At 34.5% G+C, this 24287-nt stretch overlaps 1 protein-coding gene and 1 non-coding gene across 2 annotated transcripts in view; one reads left to right on the top strand and one right to left on the bottom strand.

Moving 5' to 3' along the window:
- pwn (calcium-binding EGF-like domain-containing protein pawn) overlaps window positions 1-24287 on the bottom strand; it is a 32326-nt gene that overhangs the window by 3190 nt on the left and 4849 nt on the right. The window contains exons 2-14 of the mRNA XM_090117497.1: window positions 19250-19406; window positions 13078-14625; window positions 12299-12496; window positions 11659-11823; window positions 10871-11009; window positions 10200-10273; window positions 9649-9764; window positions 5860-5934; window positions 5200-5316; window positions 4204-4351; window positions 2628-2706; window positions 1838-1972; window positions 938-1063 (exon numbers count right to left, since the gene is read on the bottom strand). Coding sequence (XP_089973623.1) covers window positions 938-1063; window positions 1838-1972; window positions 2628-2706; window positions 4204-4351; window positions 5200-5316; window positions 5860-5934; window positions 9649-9764; window positions 10200-10273; window positions 10871-11009; window positions 11659-11823; window positions 12299-12496; window positions 13078-14625; window positions 19250-19325 — 2996 coding nt within the window. The 5' untranslated portion in view covers window positions 19326-19406. The remainder of the gene's footprint in view (window positions 1-937; window positions 1064-1837; window positions 1973-2627; window positions 2707-4203; window positions 4352-5199; window positions 5317-5859; window positions 5935-9648; window positions 9765-10199; window positions 10274-10870; window positions 11010-11658; window positions 11824-12298; window positions 12497-13077; window positions 14626-19249; window positions 19407-24287) is intronic.
- Window positions 3465-3536, top strand: TRNAT-CGU (transfer RNA threonine (anticodon CGU)). The gene has a single exon. It is a non-coding gene; the product is annotated as a tRNA-Thr (tRNA).

The raw sequence follows: 24287 nt of genomic DNA, 5'->3' as shown, positions 1-24287 counted from the left end.
CTTCGTTGCGTATCGTCCTTGCAGAAAAATATGGCCCATTTTATGTCTGATCGCGCGGGGGTGAGGTAAGTTTAATTTTGGCGGGAGGCGGAGAGTGTCCGTTCTGTAGCGTTTAGCTACTATTATGTATTCTGTGATATTACTAAAATATAAAGCAAGTAAATAACCAATCGATTATACAATCAATTATTGCTATATTAATGAATTATACAGATTGATGCATAAATGCATCATGTGACTAACAGGTGAATCAAGCGAAATACAATCTTGATTTAAATTAACGATAAGAAATGTAATTTTTGTATTGCAAAATTTGCAATCATGGATTTCAAATTGCAAATGTATATTTTCAATGTTAATTTATTTATTACAATACATTTTAAAAATGATTATGTGTTGTCAAAATATGTAATGTTTAATTTTGTGTGTTATTTTGTGTACTTGTGTGTGGGCTTCTCTACACTAGGCTGATCATCTACTTGTCCCTAAAGGAAATCGATCAGTGAAACAGATGTATGAATAATGCATCTGCCCCTTACCCCACTAGGGGATATGGGACTTTACTTTGTGTGTCTGTTCCTGCTATGTATAGATATACATATATAGATATACTCATGACTGCAGACTGACATACAGATGTATGTCAGTCTGCAGTCATGTGTGTGTGTTCATCACTTTTGACTATCAGTCGACACCAAGAAGCTTATATCTAATATACTGGAGATTTCAGTATGAACATTAACTTGTAACAAGAAAATATGACCTTGAATGACGCCTGTATGTTTTTTTATCCCTTTCACACCTAACTGACTACCTAGGTGGGGTAGGGTATCCGTATCCGTAGGGTAGTAGGGTAGGGTATCCGGCATGTATGTGTGACATGTCATATGAGCCTGTCATGTATGTCTGTACATCTGTATGTCTATCCCCCACTCACCTCCAAGCGGTTAGAGCGGCGAGTGTGAGCGCTATAACGAGCGCTGCCGCGAGCGACGCGCCCACGGCCACGCCCACAATCTCGCCGTCAACTTCGCAAGTGGACCCGTAGTATCCGCTTGTACAGCTGGAATATTATCTTCTTATATATAAAATTCTCGTGTCACAATGTTAGTCTGCATACTCCTCCGAAACGGGTGGACCGATTCTCATGAAATTTTCTGTGCATATCGGGTAAGTCTGAGAATCGGCCAAAATCTATTTTTCATATGTACCACGGGCGAAGCCGGGGCGGGCCGCTAGTTTATTTATAACATTTTATTGCACAAACTAAATTATAACAAAAATAAATATAAATATTTTCAGGACAATTTTCACACACGGCACGATCTGATCCCATACTAAGCTTTCGCTTGTGTTATGGAAACCAGATGGCTGGTAAACATACATATATATATATAATTTTAAATAAATACTTATATAGATAATTAATACTCAGACACAGAGCAAACATCTATGTTCATAACACAAATACTTGCCCCGGGTGGGAATCGGACCCACGACCTCTGGCCTGTAAGGCAGGGCCACTTCCAACCAAGCCAACCGGTCAGTCAGTATATATACACATTATATGTATACTAGCGGTCCACCCCGGCTTCGCCCGTGGTACCTACATGTTTAAACTATCCTATCTCTCAAGTTGGATCGAACTGCACATGCTGTGCGAATTTTATTATAATCAGTTAACCCATTGAGCCCCGAACGGCCCGATTGATCCACGACACAATAGATTTTCTATTGTGTCTGTGATTCCGGGGCCTGAGTTATTAAGTGGTTTAGGAGTCCATTGAGGACAAACATTGTGACACGAGATTTATATATATGTATATTATACACTAACCTACAGTACGGCTGTCCATTGTGATACTTGCAAACGCCCCGCTCACTGCAGTGTGCCGAACTGCACTGTTTGCAGTCTCGGCCCGCTCTAGCTAGAGTTGTGGCCGTGTCTAGTGTTGTGTCTGGACACGAACATCTGGGGAAAACATACTGTATAGTTGCAGTGTGACACAAATTCAAATTACATTTATTCGCAAGAATGTAGTTACAAAAAAGGTGTTACTACAATGTTAAGGCGCTAATCGCGCACTCGCGCAAGAGATCTTTAACATATTGACGTAATTTAACAGATACTGGGTAGGAATTACCCAGTATCTGTTAAATTACGTTACGAGATTAAATTACGAGATCTTTAACATATTGACGTAATTTAACAGATACTGGGTAGGAATTACCCAGTATCTGTTAAATTTCGTCAATATGTTAAAGATCTCTTGGAATGGTATCCCAGGGAAGGAAATACGAATAGAGGGAGACAAAAAATTTGATGGGAGGATGATTTAAAGGAAATTGTAGGAGGAGTTACCTGGAGAAGAATAGCACTTCAAAGGCAATCGTGGAAGAGTTTGGAGGCGGCTTTTGTCGAAAGGCAAGCAAGATGCCCAGAAGAAACCTAGTTAAGCTATTAAATTATTGTTACTTGTAAATTTCTTGCAAAAAAGGCTTTCATTCATTCATTTATTCAAGTTAAATTACACTTCACTAATTCTTCGCGTCACAATAATTCTTATTACATTCAAACTAATATTTAACTCGGCCTCGCGTATAATTTCTTACAATAATATACTCACTTGAAAGCTCCCCAAGTATTAGTGCAAGTTGCGAGCTTGTGACAGTCATTTAAGTCTGGGGAAGTACACTCATCGACATCTGAAAGAAAGGCAATCTTTTAGAAAGATAAAAAGAAAATATTTTATTTCCCTTGCAATTATGATAATTACACAAACAAACAATATTCAAGATTTTATTTGACTTAATCTCTTATATATAAAATTCTCGTGTCACAATGTTAGTCTGCATACTCCTCCGAAACGGGTGGACCGATTCTCATGAAATTTTCTGTGCATATCGGGTAAGTCTGAGAATCGGCCAACATCTATTTTTCATATGTACCACGGGCGAAGCCGGGGCGGACCGCTAGTTGTTACATAAAAATAATTATTTAAAATTACAATATTCAAATATTGGGTCAAGATGCTTATCACCAATTATTTATAAAAATACTGTATAAGACAGTTTATTGATTGGAAAAAGAAAGAGAACAAAAATTTTATTAAATTGTGAGGTCACAGTTAGCGTTTAGAATATGTATTCTGTGTCACAGTGTTAAAGATGACATAATATATTTTTCCTGTTACTCAGTACTATGAACTGTCTTTATTATGTACACAAAATTACTGTATTTTTGTAACCAAACTCCTTCAAAACGGCTCGACTGATTTTTAATTATTTTTATATATTTATTAAATAGATCTGGGAATTTTTAAGACTCCTAAGTAATAATATGATGTGTTCTAGCAGAACAACGTTTGTCAGACAACTTTATATTTTTTATTGTATGTAGGTACATACATAAAACGATACATACTACATAATATTAGAACCTTATTTTCAATTCCAGTAGTATCGCCTCTTTAGCTCAGTGGTAGAGCACTGGTCTCGTAAACCAGGGGTCGTGAGTTCAAACCTCACAGGAGGCAATATAATAATTTAGTTTTTAATAATATTTTTGATATTTATCTTAATTTTTCTGCTATCTTTATTTAGAACTAGGTTTCCGCCCGCGGCTTCGCCCGCGCAGTCAAAGAAAAACCCGCATAGTTCCCGTTCCCGTGGGATTTCCGGGATTGCGTCATTTTTTCGGGATAAAAAGTAGCCTATGTCCTTTCTCGGGTATCAAAATATCTCCATACCAAATTTCATGAAAATTGGTTCAGTAGTTTAGGCGTTGAGTAACAGACAGACAGACAGAGTTACTTTCGCATTTATAATATTAGTATGGATAATATTGTTTTTAAAATTTAGTTTTTAATAATATTTTTGATATTTATCTTAATTTTTCTGCTATCTTTATGTAGAACTAGGTTTCCGCCCGCGGCTTCGCCCGCACAGTCAAAGAAAAACCCGCATAGTTCCCGTTCCCGTGGGATTTCCGGGATTGCGTCATTTTTTCGGGATAAAAAGTAGCCTATGTCCTTTCTCGGGTATCAAAATATCTCCATACCAAATTTCATGAAAATTGGTACAGTAGTTTAGGCGTTGAGTAACAGACAGACAGACAGAGTTACTTTCGCATTTATAATATTAGTATGGATAATATTGTTTTTAAATGTAATGTAGTGTAGTGTGCTCTAGTGTCACATTCACCTCTCAAAGGCAGCACACTGCCCGCGGGCGAGTCGACCCACAGTGCGGAAGCGCCCACGTTGTTCGAGCGACGTCTGATCACACCGAGCAAGTGTTTTTGTATGTCTGTCGCTACGGAGCCACGTAACGTTTCCGGAGTTTCTTGCATCTGTTTGGAAAATATATACCTATGAATGAAGATAGTTAAGAAAACTTGCCTCGTATGTATAAAATCTAAGAAAGATGTGTTTTATTTGGATAAAAAATTTGAATTTTGCACATTTCATGTGCAATAAATATAAAAATGAATCTATATTTCATTTGGTTACGGCATCACTTGTACTGGACCGTTTTCAATAATTTTTATTTTGATGTTTTTTATTGTCAGGGGAAGGATTTTATGAAAAATGACTAGAAATTTGCGCCAAAAAATTAAGAAAATTTTGCGCGAAAACAGGATAACGTGTGTAAGGTCAGCTAGTTTATATTATTAGTGAGACAAGCATAGAGTAGAATACGGGAAGTATTTCCAATTTATTTATAAAAGTTGGATGAAAAATTTGAGTTTGATTTCAGTTCTGTTTAATGTATAATTGTCGCACTTTATAGTTAAATTGCCTAGTCAAAAATTAATTAATTTTGTCTACTAATTAATTAATTAATTCTGTCACTTGAATACAATTTTATTACTTATATTATTTTCTCTTAAATATAAATTCTATTCTCATATCTATCTCGACTGGCCGGTTGGCTTGGTTGGTAGTGGCCCTGCCTTCCAAGCCAGAGGTCGTGTGTTCGATTCCCACCCGGGGCAAATATTTGTTATTAACATAGATGTTGCTCTGTGTGGGTGTTAATTATCTATATGAGTATTTATTTAAAATTATATGTATATGTATGTTTATCAGCCATCTGGTTTCCATAACACAAGCGAAAGCTTAGTATGGGCTCAGATCGTGCCGTGTGAAAAATTGTCCTGAAATATTTATTTTAAATTTATTATTTATCTCAACTCACCAACACAGTATAGTTGACGAACACCCCCTTATTATTTTCATCCCCATGGTGAATGGAGTTAACAGAACCGGACACGAAGTCATCGGAAAATGGCGTCATTGAGAACGCTGAGTCTATCTGAAATTGAAAATTTATTTTATTAGAAATCTAAAAAAAAATATATTTTTGAAGTGAAACTTCTTTAGGCGCGTTGAGAGTAAAATTTCAAGGCAATACCGTCACATCATGGTAACGCGACATTTTTGGTAATTTTGAATCTTGCCAAAGAAGTTTCACTTCTGACACGTGTGCTCGGCACGCATGCTCTTTTTTATGAATTAGGTTTTTGTCACGCTTATTAAAAACAATAGAATTTTATAAAATGTACCTATGATCAATATACAAATTAACCATAATGGTTATGATAAAAAATGTGTGCGTGTACTAGTGTACACACGTAAGAAGTGAAACTTCTTCTATGGCCTTATTTTTCAAAAAATAATTTACTATATGCAACTTTACAGAAATACGTCGAATCATGCGTGGTAGGGATAAGAAAAAGATGGCGCGTAACGGAAAAAAGTCACGCGTAACGAAAAAATGTTACACTACATTTTTTTCCAACCCCGATAAAGAAGTTTCACTTCAAAAAGGTTTAAGTATAAGTAATTAGATACTTACAGCTCTAACAGCTTCATAACTTAATTGGTGATACGGATCTGAATCTTTATCCATCAACTTGACGTCCCATGCAACCTGTAATAGATTATTTATTTATTATTTGTATACAAAAAATAAAAAATAGTGTTTTGTAATATGGTGAAGTGTAGTATATTGTAGTGTAGTGTAGAATAATGTAGTTTAGTTAGGATAAAAATCTGCGTTTCAATAATTTTAATAGTTGCAAAGTAATGTCCTTAATAGAAAAGTTAAAAAATAGTACAGTATTGTGTGACCTAGTGAAGTGTAGTGTAGTGCAAATTGGTGACATGATAAAAATGCGTTAAATAAATTACTTTATTAATTAATTATTAGCATAAATGATAACATAAAAATGGTGTTGTTTTGTTGTTTGGAATAATTTGAGTGGTTTTTGTTTCTCTGCATTCACAATTATTATATTCTTTAGATCTGTAATGTCAATTAAGGGCTTGGTCTAGTAGTGCAAACAAATGCATCCTGTCATCCTATATGTAAATAATACAAATGTACTAAGGGAAAGTTGCTCCACTTAATTTTTAAAAATTAAATCATTCGTATAATTTAATATTCGTAATAAGTACCAAAAATGACAATTTGAAACAATTTTCGTGAAAATTACACCGGGTGATTTTTTTTTATCAGTACACAAAATTTGCGAATACTTTCTATTGATATCTTCAACTTCATGTTTATATAACTGATCAACTTTTACAAAGAAATTTGGACGAAATATAAAAAAAAATAAGCTTTCCATACAAAATGCATAACTCTATACATTTTTTTCGACCTAAGTTTCTTAGTGAAAGTTGTTCAGTTTAAACACAAATTTTGTATATAATAAAAAAAATGTAATGTTTGTGTTAAAAAATTATAAAATAGAAAAATACGCAAATGAAAACAAAAGATATTTATTTCTGACTAGCTTCCGCCCGCGACTCCGTCCGCGCGGATGTCGGTCTTCGCGTCTTCTACAGATTTATTATATTATGTATGTATAATATATGTATAGATTTATATTGATAAACCTAATAAATCTTTTGCTAGCATTCTGATGCTTTATCGGTTGCACTGGATTTATCTCTCTTTTTTTCAATCGCTTGAATGATATAGGATGGGTCCTTGATGGGCATCGAATGCTGAAGTCTCGAATCAATCAATTCTGACAGTAGGCAATTTATGTAAAATCTTGATAATGGTCCATCATTTTATTTTTTTTTGCCTAAACTTATATATTCTATTTTTAACGAATGATTCACTCCAGTCCAAACAGCAAATAAGCAGACTTCTGTTTCTGCAACGTTTAGTTGTCCCTGAATTTAGAAAAAATAGTCATGATTCTTATCTATGACAAAAGTGTTATTTTTTGCATTGTATTTCAAATATTTAATTTTTTTAACCGCATCTTCCGCATTCATGTCTTTTGCCGGAATTAGACATTTAACTTCTACTAGTCCCATTTTCCCTTTTTGATATGGGAGTGTATAAAGTAAATTTTTTAGATATTTCTCGTTATACTTTTAAAAAGTTATTATTGTCATTTTGCTCATTAGGTAAAGTAATTTCGATATCAGTTTTAAGTTTTTTGATACCTGCAATAATAACGTCATAATCGCCTGCACATACTTATCGATTACAACCTGTATACAATCCACCATCCACATTCATAATGTTTTCCTGTCCTCCTCTCCTTTACGCTGTTCACCGATACATTTGAAATGAGTAAATCTGCTACCACTGAAGGATGTTTCATTGTGATCAGCAAATTTTCACCACTGTTGTCGATTATTTGTTTTTCATTTTTAATCAGCAATTGGGAATCATCAGTTTTGTTTTTTGCAGATTGGTGATGTACCCTAACAATACGTCGAAAAGGGAAAGCATCAACGAATTATCGTTTTCGTCCTCTTTTTTTATTCTTCGCGTCTCTGTTACTTCTGTTTGTTTAGTTCTCAACACCCACTGAATTTTCTATGTTATTGTGATCTTCCATTACATCTGAGTTTTGATGATGTGATGATAATCCATTCGTTTTAATATTGGTACTTAGAGTTGGTAGACTAAACTAGAAATGGCGGACTAAATTTGTCAGCGCGTCTGTTAGATCAGAATATAAAACCAACATCCTGTATTTAAGTTACAAAATTAATAATCAAACAACATGCCGCTACGTTGAAAATGACTAGAAGAAAAAATTAAAACACCTCGGATCAATTTTGGAGTAAACAAATCATTTTCCCCGTATGGGGATTTCCCCGGATGAACTTGGGAAGTTCAAGTTCTCAATACAAGTTTATATTATATTTCGTATTTCTCAAACGAAAAATAAACATTTTTGGAACTTCAAAAAAATTATATTATAAGAAAATTTATGAGCTTACTTTAGTTTTAAAGAAATATACATCCCTTTACTGACACCCCGTAAAATAAAGAAATTGTTGCCAATCACCTTTGCAATCTATTTGGTTTCATTAACTTTATGTTCGAAGATAATTTTTTTTCTAGTAGTTACACGCGTATTTTTTTCGTTTATTTTCCACATCGAAATCAAATGTTTAAAAATACGAATATTTGCACAAAACTAAGATAAAAATAATCAATTAACAAAAATATTAAATTTAATGAAGTAGAGCAACTTTCACTTCGGTATGAAGGAAAATCGAGCGTAGATCACACGTCAGAACGCTCCGGCCCAAGGAGCGCGACTAGAAATTCGCTAGGATTTTTCCTAATTATTTTAAATATTTTTTTAATATTTAAGGAATTATCAAAATTCAAAAAAAAATTTTTTTAAAGGATTAATACTCATTGGTCTTCAACCAACTCGAATAAATTAATGGAAAAAATAACTTTTAGCAGTATTAATCAATAGATTTTGTAAGGCAAAAAATGGGAAATTTAATGAATTTATAACGTTCTAATTAAGAAAATCATAAGTTTTTCGGCAATTGTGTTCAGCAGTTTTTAATAACGACTATAAGTATAAGGATAATAATGCGCTGATCAGATTGTGTAAAATGTAATCGGTTGCAACGTAGTGAGTGCACAAACTTAGCTCGAAATGTCTTTGGGGGAAATAGACTTATCTTGAAGGCCTGATTAATGTAACATAAAGTAACTTTATAAATGTGAAAAAATTCACGCGCATTGCGTATATAACACTAATTGATAAACAAGAAAAAAAAATTCAGTTTATCATTTCATTAGCCGGGAAAAAATTGTCAAATAACTTGTTGAAAACGCAATTTTGCTAGACTGCAGCCTTAAGCAATGAAATTAAATAACATAAATTAATGACATTCTTCTTGAAACATTTATACTAGCTTTCCAACCACGGCTATGCCCGCGAAAAACTCGCATAGTTCCTATTCCCGTGGGATTTCCGGGATAAAACCTATCCTATGTGTTAATCCAAGTTCCTTCTAAATGTGTGCTAAATTTCATTGTAATCGGTTCAGTAGTATTTGCGTGAAAGAGTAACAAATATACACATACACATCCATCTTCACTTTCGCATTTATAATATTACTAGCGGTCCGCCCCGGCTTTGCCCGTGGTACATGTTTATGTTTTCTTTCCATAAGAACAATCCTCGTAATTCAAGGAATATTATTAAAAAAAATACGTGTGTCACTCGGGGACTGCCGCGGTAAAGCTATTGCATGCTATGCCTTCAAGCCACACCTCCGCGCCCGTAACCAAGGAAACGGGTTTCATTTTCATATGTATATAAAAATGAAACCCGTTTTCCTAGATTAGGATTTCACTCACCTTCCTATCATACAATCTATCCACTCTCAGGTTCAATAATAACGACACGACTCGTCTGCACGGATCGCGGTGGGTCCGTCTTGCATAACCTGGCCTGCATTGACAGCTTGATATACCTGGAAATTGAGATTTTTTGTTATTTTTTTGATATATGGAAAAAATAGTGTGATGAACATAGATGTTTGCTTTGTGTCTGGGTGTTAATTATCTATATTAAGTATTTACATATATAAAATTATATATATGTATGTTTATCAGCCATCTGGTTTCCATAACACAAGCGAAAGCTTAGTATGGGATCTGATCATTCCGTGTGTGAAAATTGTCCTGAAATATTTATTTATTTATTTATATTACCTACTTAAAATTAGAAGCTTCACATGAATTATCAAAATCATCAAAACATAAGTCTATCATCTTTTAGACCTTAAAAACCGCAACCTAGTTTCAACTGTACTGTAAATAAATTATAATATGTTCGCCACAAAAAATATACCTTTTTTTGTTTCTCATATACAATGTATTACAAAAATAAACCGAAAAATACTAACCAGCTTCAGTCCTACATTTTTCATTCTGGGCCTGATCACACGTAGAATCATCTCCCACTATACAAGTGTCAATCCTGGAAAAATATTCATAAAAATAGCGTTAAATCTTTAGTATACAATGTTTTTACAGTTTTTTTTATATTTTTTAAAGTGAAACTTTTATTACATCGTCTCTTCACTTTTTGGTCTGTGTAGCGCATGTCGCGTGTATCGCGACCGTCACGCGACATGCGCTACACAAAGCAGTGTTCGGAACCGTTCGAACAGTTTCACTTTTACCGTGGTTTCATAAAACCACACAACATTTTTTTAGAATTTTTTGTGATTTTTAACTATTTTTATTTTAGTATTTCAATATTTCAAATATTCAAAATGTGTATTTCTATTTAGCTGAACATGATTACATTTAATGAATTGTGATTTTTTTAATTTTAACTGAGTTTAAATAACTTAAAAGTGAAGACAAACCGATGTTAGAATGTTTTTTATTAATTTTTCCAATGAGTTCTAAGAAATTTCAATGTGAACATATAATTAAAGTTTAAAATATAATAATTTTTTTCGTTTGTTTGTCCTTCCGTCACGTGTCCACAGCTAGCTAGTTGCCTATAAAAACGTGGAAAAACATATGTTATACATTTAAGTACAGTTAAAATAGTTGTATAACTCACCGCACAGTAGGTTGTGGTCGTCTATACGGTTGCTGGGGTCTATGGGGCCTTGTTAGTGGCCGAGGGGGGGTTGGGACGTCATCTGTTGGTATAGCCACCCCGGTGCCTATAGAGGGGCTTGGGGGTAGTTGTGCGGGGGCTGAAAATTGTTATTTTGGTTGTAGATATAGAAATCAAATCAAATCTGTTTATTTGCTCGTATATGGTAATTTAAAAATACAATATTTTTTATCACATATACTGCCATTGTAAATGACGTGCAAAATTTGTTTATAATTATTACAAAATCATCAATAATATAGGTACAAATTAATACATAGATAAATACCTAATCATGACATTAATGTCATCGCTGTATCTTATGTTAATGCAATCGTGTAAATATCATTTACTCACTAGTATATTGCGATGTCTGCATTTCAGTAGGACTTAAGCTACTTGTAGTGTTACTCTTTCCCGCAAATTCTACTGAACCGATTGCAATGAAATTTAGCACACATATAGAGGGTAACTTGGATTAACACATAGGATAGGTTGTATACCGGAAATCCCACGGGATCGGGAACTATGCGGGTTTTTCTTTAAAAACGCGGGCGAAGCCGCGGACGGAAATCTAGTTACATATAAATTATAAATGAATAACATGTCAATCGGTCACATATCAACTTGGTAAAGCCCGACAAGACATTAATGTCAAAATGCATCGTAATAAATACCAATGCTTATTTTGTAATCTAAGTACCAATGTATATGCATTTATCTGTAGTAAAAAAATATAATTAACTTACTAGTATGTACCGGTGTCTGCACTCTAGTGGGACTTATACTACTTGTAGTATCGAATAAATTCAGATATGTCCGTTTTCCATCTATTGAGACGAATCCCTGTTCCCCGGACGGCGACACGATTATGTCGTCGTGGTGTTCGTTTATGTTTATGTTTTCTATGTGCACTGAAATTAAAAATCTTGTCTATACTAATATTATAAAGCTGAAGAGTTTGTTTGTTTGAACGTGCTAATCTCAGGAACTATTGGTCCGATTTAAAAATTCTTTCATTGTTAGATAACCCATTTATCGAGGAAGGCTATATGCTATCATCACGCTAAGACCAACAGGAGCGGAGCCACGCGGGTGAAACCGCGAAGCGCAGCTAGTTATAGTCAAAACATATAGTTAGGCTAATTATATGAAATAAATTATTTAAACATGTTTATAAAATAATATTGTAATGCCATTTTTCTCTCTCTTTATTAGGTTTAGTAATTAATATTAATTTTTTTATCTAAATAATGAGAAGGACTATTTTTTAATATAAGTGAAATTTTATGAAATAATCCTGATTATTATTCGACTCTACTTCCTAGGAAATTGTTTACACTTAAAAATAACGATATCAAAATACAAAAAATTGCCAATAAATCTCACCTGCCCCCCCTTTCTCCCCCGGCCCTTGTATAGCAGACACAGTGACATCAAATATCTCCCCATAACCGGGCAAGCGTGTGTCGGCAGTGATAACCGACGCTTCCGGTCTAAACCTTGTACCGTGCGGTTTGAAGTCGGTATCATCTAATACTATGCCTGGTCGCGGGCGGTATGGAGAGTACGGTATGGAGGGGGACGCTAGAATTAAAAAAAATGTGAAAATAGTTAAGCTTAAATAATCGTGTTTAAAAATTACATCAGAAATTGATTTTGGTTGGACAATCGGTGGAGTAATTTCGTAGCTTAGTAAAAGCAGACGGATAAACTTACTTAATTTTGTATAAATTTTCAACATAGTAGGTAGTAATTATTATTAAAAACTAGCGGTCCGCCCCGGCTTCGCCCGTGGTACATATTTACGTTTTCTCTACGTAAAAACCATCCTCGTACTTCAAGGAATATAATAAAAAAAGAATTATCGAAATCGGTTCAGTCGTTCTCAAGTTATGCGCTTACCAACACATTTTGGGATTCATTTTTATATTATAGATATTATAGATAATTTAAAAATGCATACTGCATAGTGTATACCTTTTAAATTTTAATGCATCAACTTATTTATCCAAATCAATCTAGCGTCATGCAAAGATTTATGAAGCTAGATTTAATGTAAAATCTTTTGTTTTCTAACAGATGGCGTTAATAGAGATATCAAATAAGACTACTAAGTTAGTACTAACACATAATTAAGGAAATTACAGTAACATAAATAAACTTACTTGGTATAGGTTGCGTATTGATCGATGTTTTCTCTATAGCTACAGAAATAGACGACTCAGAGGCCGTACTACCCCCCAAAGTATCAGTCGGAGTGGGGACAATAAAGCCTGGCGTAACTTCACTCATAGATGGCTCTATTAAATCTATTAAAGTTTCATTTTTAATCGGTTTCTCCGTAACCTCATTCAATTTGAATTTATCTTTCTTTTCCTTATCGAACGTATCTTTTTTCTTATCTTTTGGCTTCTCTGTTTTCGGTTTCTCCGTTGTTTTAACAGTTGTTTCAGTTTTCTCTGTTGTTCTTGGTGTTGTTGGCGTTGTTTTTTCTGTTGTTTTCGTTGTTGGTTCCGTTTGCTTTTCTGTTGTCGCTTTCGGAGTTGTTTCCGTAACTTTTTCTGTTGTTTTTGTTGTTGCTTCTGTGCTTGTTGTCGTCGATTCTGTTGTTGTTGTTGATGTGGTTGTTGTTTCAGTTGTTGGCTCGTTTTCACTTACTTCTGTAACATTTTTCAGTTCTGTTGTTGTTTCTACGGGTATATGTGGTAAAAATTCATCGTGATGTATTTTATTTTCTAAATGACTCTCATTTTCGCTTGCTATTTCTTCTTTCTCATCTATATCTGGTATATCAGGGAGTGGAGGTAGAGTAGGCTTGTACATTGGAACTCCAGGGTTCGGACGTCTATTCGGAGGTCGTGGCCGCCTCTGCCAAGGTGGTATTGGTCTGTGGAAAGGTCGATTCATGGGTGGACCAATTTGATCTGGTAAATTCACACCATGAGGTCGATCGAAAGGATAGGGAGGTGGTGTTTTGGTTGGAAGGAAAGAATGTGAAGGTGGTGTGATGGGTTTATCGAAATCAGGCATGGGTGGCACGTCAGATATGCGAGGCGGACCACGGTTGTTAATCCTAGACGCCATCGGTCGAGGCCGTCCATTTAGTAGCTGTGAATTCGCTTGAACGTTCACATTGCCGTTCAAAAGCTTGACTATACCAGTTATTATGTTCTGTATTTCCGTGTTTTGTCTGCCCTGTTCTTTAAGGGTGGCTGTCGCGAAGATAGGTTGCACTGCACTCGCCCGTATTTTGGGCTCCGACGGTGCTAGTGCACGCCCCTTCGGAGCCCTCTTGCCTTCCCCCGGAAACTTAAAGTCTAACTTATCGCCGAAGCCGGATGATAGAAGCATGGCTCCATCATCCCTGTAGTAATCTATAGTTTTCGTTGGTAATATTTCGTAGTACTTTCTCTTATTGTGCGATTGTATTTCGTTGTCGATTTCGTTGTTGTTCGTTGATGGTATCTCTTCAACGTTTATTGACCTTGAACCTCTACTAGGTTCAACAGATCTTTCTAGAATAATATCCTTTTCTTTCTCTTCATCGTCGATGATGTTTTCTGGCGTGAAATCCAATTGGTCGTCATACTTAGCGCTAGGTTCTATTCTAAATGCAATGTTTTCTACTTGTGTCCGGACGACATCTTGGTGTGATCTCTCGTCTGATGCTGATTTTGGTGATAATTGCGATATGGTGTAGATCTCTTCGTAACCTGGAAATAAGAACAAGGTCATTTAAATACTCATTGTAGCATAATAGTGGCGCGTTTATTAAAGTGTACATAGATTTACATAAACAATAGAGTACGACAGTGTAATGCACTGTATTATACCGTAATATGTATATGACTGAATAAATAACAATAATTAAGCACAACTAACTCATAAATAATAAAAAAAATGTTTCAATTCTATTGATTGGATCGTAGAGTAATAAATTGTTATTTCTAATATTATTTCTGGGTAACCCTTTAAATTTAAACTCATACAGTAAAAATAAATTGAATGAGTGAACAAAACATACGTACAAAAACTTAAATACAACCGCTATATAGTACTTGTATAATAAATTAAGACAATAATTCACACATATATCACACAAAAACAAAATACACACGCGAAGCCACATTACCAAACTAGTATTCAACCATACAATCCAACATCCAATTAAACAATTATCCCAACGGGACAATATAGCAAAGAAAAGTCCCGTATAACATCCGCGCTACACTTACCCACGGCGGGAATCGAACCCGGAACTATGATATAATGACTGTAACAATAACTGCGCTTTCACTTGAGTGTCGCATCTGTTGTGATTATTCTATGGTAATATGGCATTGTTGGTCTCAAATAATTATACTGTACCAGTATGGTAAATGTGGTATTGATTTTAATGAATAAATAATGTTTGTTTGATATAACACTTTTTATTGATTGTACGATGTGAAAAAATAAAAATGACATGTCTGTTTATTTCCATTTATATCCGGAACACGTAGAATTTTTTTAACGGAACTTCAGACTTTAGTACCTTTATTATCTGAAATTATGAGTAACTAGCGGTCCGCCCCGGCTTCGCCCGTGGTACATATTTATGTTTTCTCTACATAAGAACCATCCTGGTACTTCAAGGAATATAATAAAAAAAGAATTATCGATATCGGTCCACCCGTTCTCGAGTTATGCGCTTACCAACACATTTTGGGATTCATTTTTATATTATAGATTATCACTTATTTAAACTGCATTTAATTTAAAAATAATAATAATTAGAGCTACCTGCTGTACGTCGTTATGAATCGCGGGCAAGTTGCGGACTTCACAAATGTATAGAAGACATTTTTTATATGTTATTAACAGATATAAAGATAATCTGAACTACGAATTCGTTTTTTATTAAAAGGTAGGCGCTTCATTGACTGACCTTAGCAATCCCTATTTTAGTTTTCATCCCCACAAACCTAATTATAAAAAAATCACGTTTTAAAACCGTTAAAACACTATACATATCGATAAATCCATTCTTATAGGACCACGCCTAGCTCATAAATACTCTAAATACCGTTACTTCATCATTGTAGTACAGTTATACCATGTTATACGATGTCTTCGTATTTCTTTAAACATTCTTTATTGGATACACTTGTTTATAGAATACTGTGGGTTGCTGATCTTCACAAATCTCTCTAGTATACTAGCTTTTCGCCGGGTCTCAGCCGCTTTGTCCAAAACCTAATCACTGTATAGTTTTTATACTTGATAGGCAGGCGTTTGACCACTACCCCGCCTGATGTAAGGTGGTGATGTGAACTATAAAGGAGCACGTCTGCCTAGAAGAATCCTATAACCTTTTCACTCTAAACTTGAAGTATAAAACATAGTCTTTTTCGCTGTTCTATGTATGCTTCTTTGAAACTACGCAACGGATTTTGATATGCCCCAGCACCACTTCTTCCCTTCTCCTTATTTTTCTTCTACTATTTATAAAAAGTATTGGAATGGATTTATCATAATTGATTTACTAGTTCCAGATGTTACTTTTTAAAAGACAAAACACATAAATTACACATATATAAATATGTTCCATATTACGACAGTTTGAAATATTATATACATACTAGCGGTCCGCCCCGGCTTCGCCCGTGGTACATATGAAAAATAGATGTTGGTCGATTCTCAGACTTACCCGATATGCACAGAAAATTTCATGAGAATCGGTCCACCCGTTTCGGAGGAGTATGCAGACTAACATTGTGACACGAGAATTTTATATATATAAGATAACTAAATAGTCCATTGAAAAGTTACATTTGGGGTTGTGTTTTTTAGTGGACGCAATTTCATTTTTTTGGTGTGTAGGGGGGGTCAGTGTGAAGCTATCACCAAGTTTGTGGGGTCGCCACCCTTGTCCCACGGCCGCCATCTTGAAAATAGCGGTTGATAGTTTGATAGCTTCACACTGACCCCCCCTACACATCAAAAAAATAAAATTGCGTCCTCTAAAAAACGCAAGGTTAGGCCTAAAAAATGTAACATTTCAATGGACTAAAATGGATCACCGAAATATTTCAACGCTCATAACATCAGCTTCGTAACGACTCAAATTGGATAAATATTTCTTCCATGTGTTCAATGTTGTAAAGAGAAGGCTTGTATGAAAAAAAATACTTTTGATGTGAAACTTCTTTAGGCGCGTTGAGAGTAAAATTTCAAGGTCGCGTCATGACAATACCGTCACGTCATTGAGTAAGGTGACTTTGGTATCTTTGAATCTTGCCAATGAAGTTTCACATCTGACACGTATGCTCGGCACACGCTCTTCTTTCAATCCGGCCATTCCATTTATTATAAATATAAATAACGTGAATAACGAGCGACATAATTACAATTGCATACACATAAAATACTTCAAAATCTTACGCAAGCACGCGTACAGCTCAAATGAAATTAGACGGCCGCCATCTTACTTTCACCGGCTTTCGTTTTCCAAATACTCTGCGCACGCGCATGGTGGATTTATATCTTGTGGATTTAATTGTAATCCGATGTATTTATTACTTGTCCCCAACGAAATTTAAAAATATAAATGATAATTAAATAAAGAAGTGTAAATATAAGTTATTAGTGCTCCGGTATTGGCACGTGACAATGTAGCTAATTAGCCACAATTTAATTTTGTCTCTTTTTTGCTCACGATTATTGAATCATGCCATCTCACTTTGACATCTTTCAAATAAATATTCTAATCATTTATTGTATACAAACATACAAAATTTTGTTCATGTTGTGCTTATCAACTAATTTAAAACAGGAAGGGTCTTTTCGTAATGACGACCGTTACCTAAAAATTTCGCAGGTGATCAATCTGTAGCGTATTTTTTTGTTTTTGAATCATACTTCGACAGTTTCGCAAAAAAAAAAGAAATATACGAAGGTGGTTACATAATAAAATCAACTATCGTGACTGAGTCACAAAAAGCTGGAAACGGCTCAATCACTTTGTCAGTTTTTTTTGTTTTGTTCGCTTCACTGAGATGGTTAAATATTATAAAGCGATAATTAGGTATTTACTTACATAATATAGTTTACAGATATCTTAAAAAAAGAGAATATGGAAATATGCAAATTGCACAGACCCCGTAAAAAGCTTTAGGATAACGCACACATGATTAGACGTCACAGTGAGATGGCATGATTCACAGACACAACGTGAAAATTCTGTCTAAGTAGTAAGTAGCCACATTTCGTCGTGACACTATGATAATTTATAATAACCCATCTACACCTACCCATTTGCTTATTAATAACTAGCTTTCCGCCCGCCGCTTCGCCCGCGTTTTCAAAGAAATCCCGTTCCCGTGGGATTTCCGGGATAAAACCTATCCTATGTCCTTTCTCGGGTATCAAAATATCTCTATACCAAATTTCATGCAAATTGGTTCAGTAGTTAAGGCGTGATTGAGTAACAGACAGACAGACAGAGTTACTTTCGCATTTATAATATTAGTATGGATAACATTCACTACTCGTAATGTGGGCCATACCAGCATAAAAAAAATTCATCTCGCTCACCTATAGTCAGGCAATTACCAGACTATCGTCCATTCTGCATACATCGTATTTATAACTTTAAAAAGCCTTAAATTCTAGCTAAATGAAAGAAACAAAATGGCGGATCAGGTCATTGGCAGTCCTTGAACGTGTCAGCGGCTATTACAACTAAATTTGATACGGTATAGCATTTGGTCAAGCGTGAGATCGGTGTTATGAAACGCGGGTTCTGTATATTTCTTTTTATTAGAAGATCAAACTTATAATTGCAGTTATTTACTTGCATATCTACCACGCGATTATCAGTGACCAATAAATATGTTATCGACTTGTAGGACCATGGTGATTTTAGAATTTAAATAGCGCTACATAAAAATTGAAAAACTTTCATTTTGCATATTCAAATTGATTCAAAGTATGTATATTACTGGAAAGAGTAAAGCCACTTCAATCTAAAAGCTTGAATGCGGAACCCCAAAACGAGAAAAGATATACCAATAACATTTTAAACGATCATTTTTCGATCGCTGTAAGATGTTTTAATAGGTTTTTTGACTCTACTATGTGGATGCAAAAAATTGCGAAATCATTTATTTTTTTCCTTTTTAAAATATATGAAGGTATATTTACATTTTTGAAAAAAATAGAAGTCATTGACCTTCCTACAGTTGGATCGCATTGAAAACTACCTACTATTTACGCGGGTAGGTTGTTCGAGATTGAAGTCGCGGATGCAGCTAAAGTTAAAAAAAATATATCATTTAAAAATTTATTAACACTCACCATTTATAACCTGTATAAGTATAGCGAACAAAACCGCGCCAATCCCGCCCCGCGCGCGCCATTTCCCAGCGGCCATCTTGTTTTAACTGTCAAAGCGAGTTTGACACATCTGTCATGTGCATCCACGGTCATTCGCTGTTACATTTGTGTGTGTTATCTGTAAACAAAAATTACAATTAGAATTGTTATGTAGCGAGTGTTTGTAAACAATGTTTATCAGAAGAACTTACTACTTTATCACTAATCTTAATATTTCTACGATAGTCATCGTGATAAATTAAACAACTTATTTCTTTTTATGTTAACACAAACACAACTTTGTAGCTATTGGTAAATCTTATATTTAAGTGAAATAAGATATAGCAAAATCTTATATTGATAAATTAAATATTTTTTCATTTTCATTTCATTTAGAAAAATACACGTGAATTCAATTATGCTAAAAGAACATAATCGTAAACAAAAATATTACAATTAAAATGTAAAGAAGCCTTATTGAAGCTATCTCTACCAGACAACACACGCACAAAATATTTTTACAAATTATCACTCAAATGACAGCCCATACAAAAAATTCACACATAACTTACGTACATATCAAATACAGTTAATTTATACTACAACTTAATATGCAGGGTTTGTCCGCAGTCCGCAGGTTATCAATTTATTATTCGGTCACCGTCTGACCCATCATTATGTTTGGTTATCGAACCGTTTGGTTACGTACTAAATACATAACTGTGACATAAATTGAGTAACTCAAATTATATACTAGCTATATGCTGAAGGTGAAGAGTTTGTTTGTTTAAGCTAATCGGTCAGTTCAGTCAGTTCTTGACCTATTGTCAAGAACTGGCCCGATTTCAAAAACTATTGCAGTGTTAGATAGTCAATTAAGAGAGGAATGCTATAAAATATCATCACGCTAAGACAGTTTAAGAAATGAGTACAGGTTTTTACAGGTTGTCTAGAAAATAAAAATTGCAGGCCTTTTCTTTGTAGGCCAAAATGTCCTATAACCGTGTTCTGTCATCTTCATAAAATTATTAAATTCAGATTTATTCCGATAACATTTATCTAAGACTAACGATGTTTTCCTGAAAGTGATTTTCTGCTTTACAAATTGTGCCTTGTTCGCATGAATTTCGTAATATACGCTGTACTACAAGACTACAACGTCCTTAGTTAAATACGATCATTTATCACTACATAGTATAAAACAAAGTCGCATTCTCTGTCCCTATTTCCCTATGTCCCTATGTCCCTTTGTACGCTTAAATCTTTGAAACTACGCAACGGATTTTGATGCGGTTTTTTTTAATAGATAGAGTGATTCAAGAGGAAGGTTTATATGTATAATAACATCCATTAAATAGTGGAGAAGTACTGTTATTTTTGAGGTTTCTAATGTGATGTCGTAAATAATTACATTTTATCCGCTTACATTGCAAACGCAGGCTGAACCCTACGAGTTTTATCAAAATAATGTACTAAGTATTGTACACATTGAAAAGGTCTACAGAAAAGTCCGCGATGGCATATGTCTATCTCTTATGGATAACCCACAATAACTTTTTTTTGTCATTTACTTTTTACGACAAATAATGGCTAATTTTCGAAGCGATTTTAACCAATACAGCATTAATCCTTAACCAATTTAATACCTTGAATACATTGTTCATTTAATATAGATCTATATAGCCCTTTACACCGTATGATTTAAGTGAATATTTTCGAAGATATTACAGATTTAAAAATTGCGGGGCGTACCGTTTGCGGCGGTACCGGCCGGCCGGGCCGCTATGTTTTTATATACAACGTTAAAAGTTTTTCTGTAGTGTATTTAGTATCAGCATTGCACCCGTGCGAAGCCGGGGCGGGTCGCTAGTAATGAATAAAAATTAAATAAAATTCAACACTTGGCAACACAAAAATAATGTCCTAGCTATTCAGGTCAGCATACCAGGACATACGCATCACAAATATTTGATCGAAACCGCTATGTTTAACTGTAGGTACCTATCATGATTGACTAATGTATAAACAGAGTAAGTACATATTTATAAAGTTTTCTTATGTACAGTCTTATTACTTATATATTACTAGCTGTGCCGCGTGGTTTCACCTGCATTACTCCGCTCCTGTTGGTATAGCCTATATTACTCGTGGATAATGTAGCTTTCGAATGGTGAAAGAATTTTTAAAATCGGTCCAGTAGTTTATGAGCCTATTCTTTACAATCAAACAAACAAACAAAGTTTTCCTCTTTATAATATTGCACGCCTCATAAGCGAAGCGTTGAGGTGGGTACTACTGTCACTTCGCGCAATTATACTCGGATTTTTAATTAGATAAAGTAAACTGACGTTTACTGTGTTGTCAGTTTTTGATGAAATAAAAATAGCGTTGTCACAAAGTGAATGATTGAAAATCGGGAATGAATGAAATTGAATCGATCGTCTAGTGAATATTTAGTGTGTAACAATATAACATCAAATAAACACAACAATGACAACAAACACAACGTAATTAGTTACAATTAACGGAAAAATTACAAAAACAATAACGTAAAAAGCGTAACAATAAAAATAAAAAAATGATTATAATTACATTCTACTAGTAACTTATATCTTATATAGCTTTATATATTATAATTAGAAATAATGTTATTTTATAGTTTCAAATGATGAACTATTCACACTCATTGTTCATTCATCTGATTGAATGTGAACTGAATTCCTCACTATTACTTTAAATGTGGCAACATTATTTTACAAAGTGACATTAGCTGCTGTCAGTTTACTTTATCTAATAAAAAATCCGAGTATAGTGTAAGATAGTCAGAACTCATTGCCGGTCATATCGTGAGTAGGGCATGCAGAACCGAGTCCGGTTCCAAGTTTCCGAAACCCGGTTCCAAATCGAGCTCAGAACCGGGTAGAACCGGGTTACCCGGTTCTTTTATAATACCTCGGAAAAAAATACGAAATAAAACAAAAGTAACTGTAAAAGTACCTGATGGGTCTTTTATTTTACGCGGCTTGTGTCTTATTTTTTTATTAATAAGGAAACAAAATTTCAATACTTCTCTTTATGTATCAGTCTTATAAAAGTACCTTGTTATCATATAATATCACATATAAACTTAAACTTTATTCATTAACTGCAAACTGTAAAGCAAAAAACCGGCCAAGTGCGAGTCGGACTCGCGCTCCGAGGGCTCCGAACAAACCTATTTTTTATAATGTTGTAACTTTAAAATTTATGTTTCTAGCAATTTTTCCTTTATCTGTGTTGACGTTACTTTTACCAAATTTCAAGGCTCTGTGTGTATGTACCCTGTAGATTTTGAGTCCCATGCGAATGTCGAAATTTACGAAAATTTTTAGCATTTACAGCTGTATCTTTTGATGCGTTCGCTTGTGAGTTTGACTTTTTCACAGCATCAAGGGACCGTAGAACTTGAGTATTCGATATAAATTTCAGCTTGATACCAAAAACAAAAATATGACGTGAAACAGTAAAATCAACAGCTTTTCAAATTCACGACAAATCTAATAAAATATTTCTGTAGCCTAATTTTGTCATTTTCGAAGCCTAATTTTTTTTTGGTAATACAACCGTAGGAAACTTATAGCATCTAAATTCTAAGGTTAGACAACCAATCAGAGCAACGCTTGAGGCGTGGCACGAAAATGCACGATGCACGTGAGTCTGACGTTGCCAGATAGAATAAATTTGTTAAAATAATGCAGCAAAATATAAATAATACTTGATATTTTAATATTTTGGTCGGAACCGGGAGAACCGGGTTTCATATTATTCAGACCCGGTTCTTAAGATCATCAAAAAACCCGGGTTTACCCGGGTTTTTCGGAACCGGGTAAACCCGGGTGCATGCCCTAATCGTGAGCGAAAGAGACAACTTAAGCAAATTGTGGCTAATTACTAATTAGCCACATTTCGATTTCGAGCGCAAACTTTTACACTTTCTACTTATTTTATCATTGCAGATTATTATCTCAATTACCAAATAGGCTACTATTTACGAGTGACGCCATGGGTTCCAGCTAGTTATAAGTCCAGTTTACACACGTAACTAAACTATGTAGGTCACGACTCACGCGTCACCTGTCGTACCGTTAGAGACGTACCTTCCAACTGTTGATTATAAATGTTTATTTAGTACTAAATTTGTCTAGATTGGAAATGTAGCTAGATTGTGCTAGACTAGGCTAGGAGGTCGAATAAATATAAATAAATATTTCAGGACAATTTTCACACACGGCACGATCTGATCTCATACTAAGCTATCGCTTATGTTATAGTAACCAGATGGCAAATGAACATACATAATATATAATTTTGAATATAAATACTCATATACATAATTAACACCCAGACACAGAGCAAACACCTATGTTCATCACACAAAAAGGTTTGTGGGAATCGATTCCACGACCTCTGGCTTGGAAGCAGTCTATACCTACAGTGAGGGAGAATAGAAAAATAATATTGTATGCTTTATTAGGGAATATTTATGTGAATCTCATTAAAAGCCAAATGATCTTCGTATTTCTGTGTTATTGGCTTTAAACGATTTATATATAAAACATTTATAAAACTGAATTTAAAGAAGAATATTATGTACCTACTGTGCCCTATGTTTTCCTTTTTGTCAAGTTGCAGGCGAAACGTCCGTCTTGTTTTTGGACAGAATATTTTTAACACAATTTTAAGTTATATTTTGGGCCAATGGGTATGAATTCTGTGAAAATGAAAATTAACCTATTGAAAAAAAATATAGAGAAGCGACCAAAGAAATTTTTCGTTCAAAACCTTTACCATCGTCAGCTAGGTTGTCACACTCGGGTGGTGTTACAAAATACGGATACAGTGAATCATTACATTCGAGCTTACGTAAACTTTGTGACGTCACACGGGTTTTACGGTTTGGCAAACGGGCGGGAGGATGTTTTGTAATTTGTACTAGTTATGTGTGTTGTAGTGTGTTATTGTTTATGCATTTTACTATCTA

Source organism: Colias eurytheme, chromosome 28, assembly GCF_061535395.1.
Source record: "Colias eurytheme isolate Ceu_HAF_F1 chromosome 28, ilColEury1 Martin Lab GWU primary, whole genome shotgun sequence".
Taxonomy (NCBI): Eukaryota; Metazoa; Arthropoda; class Insecta; order Lepidoptera; family Pieridae; genus Colias; species Colias eurytheme.
The sequence above is the reverse complement of the archived record's forward strand: the minus strand, read 5'-3'. Positions and strand labels throughout refer to the sequence as shown.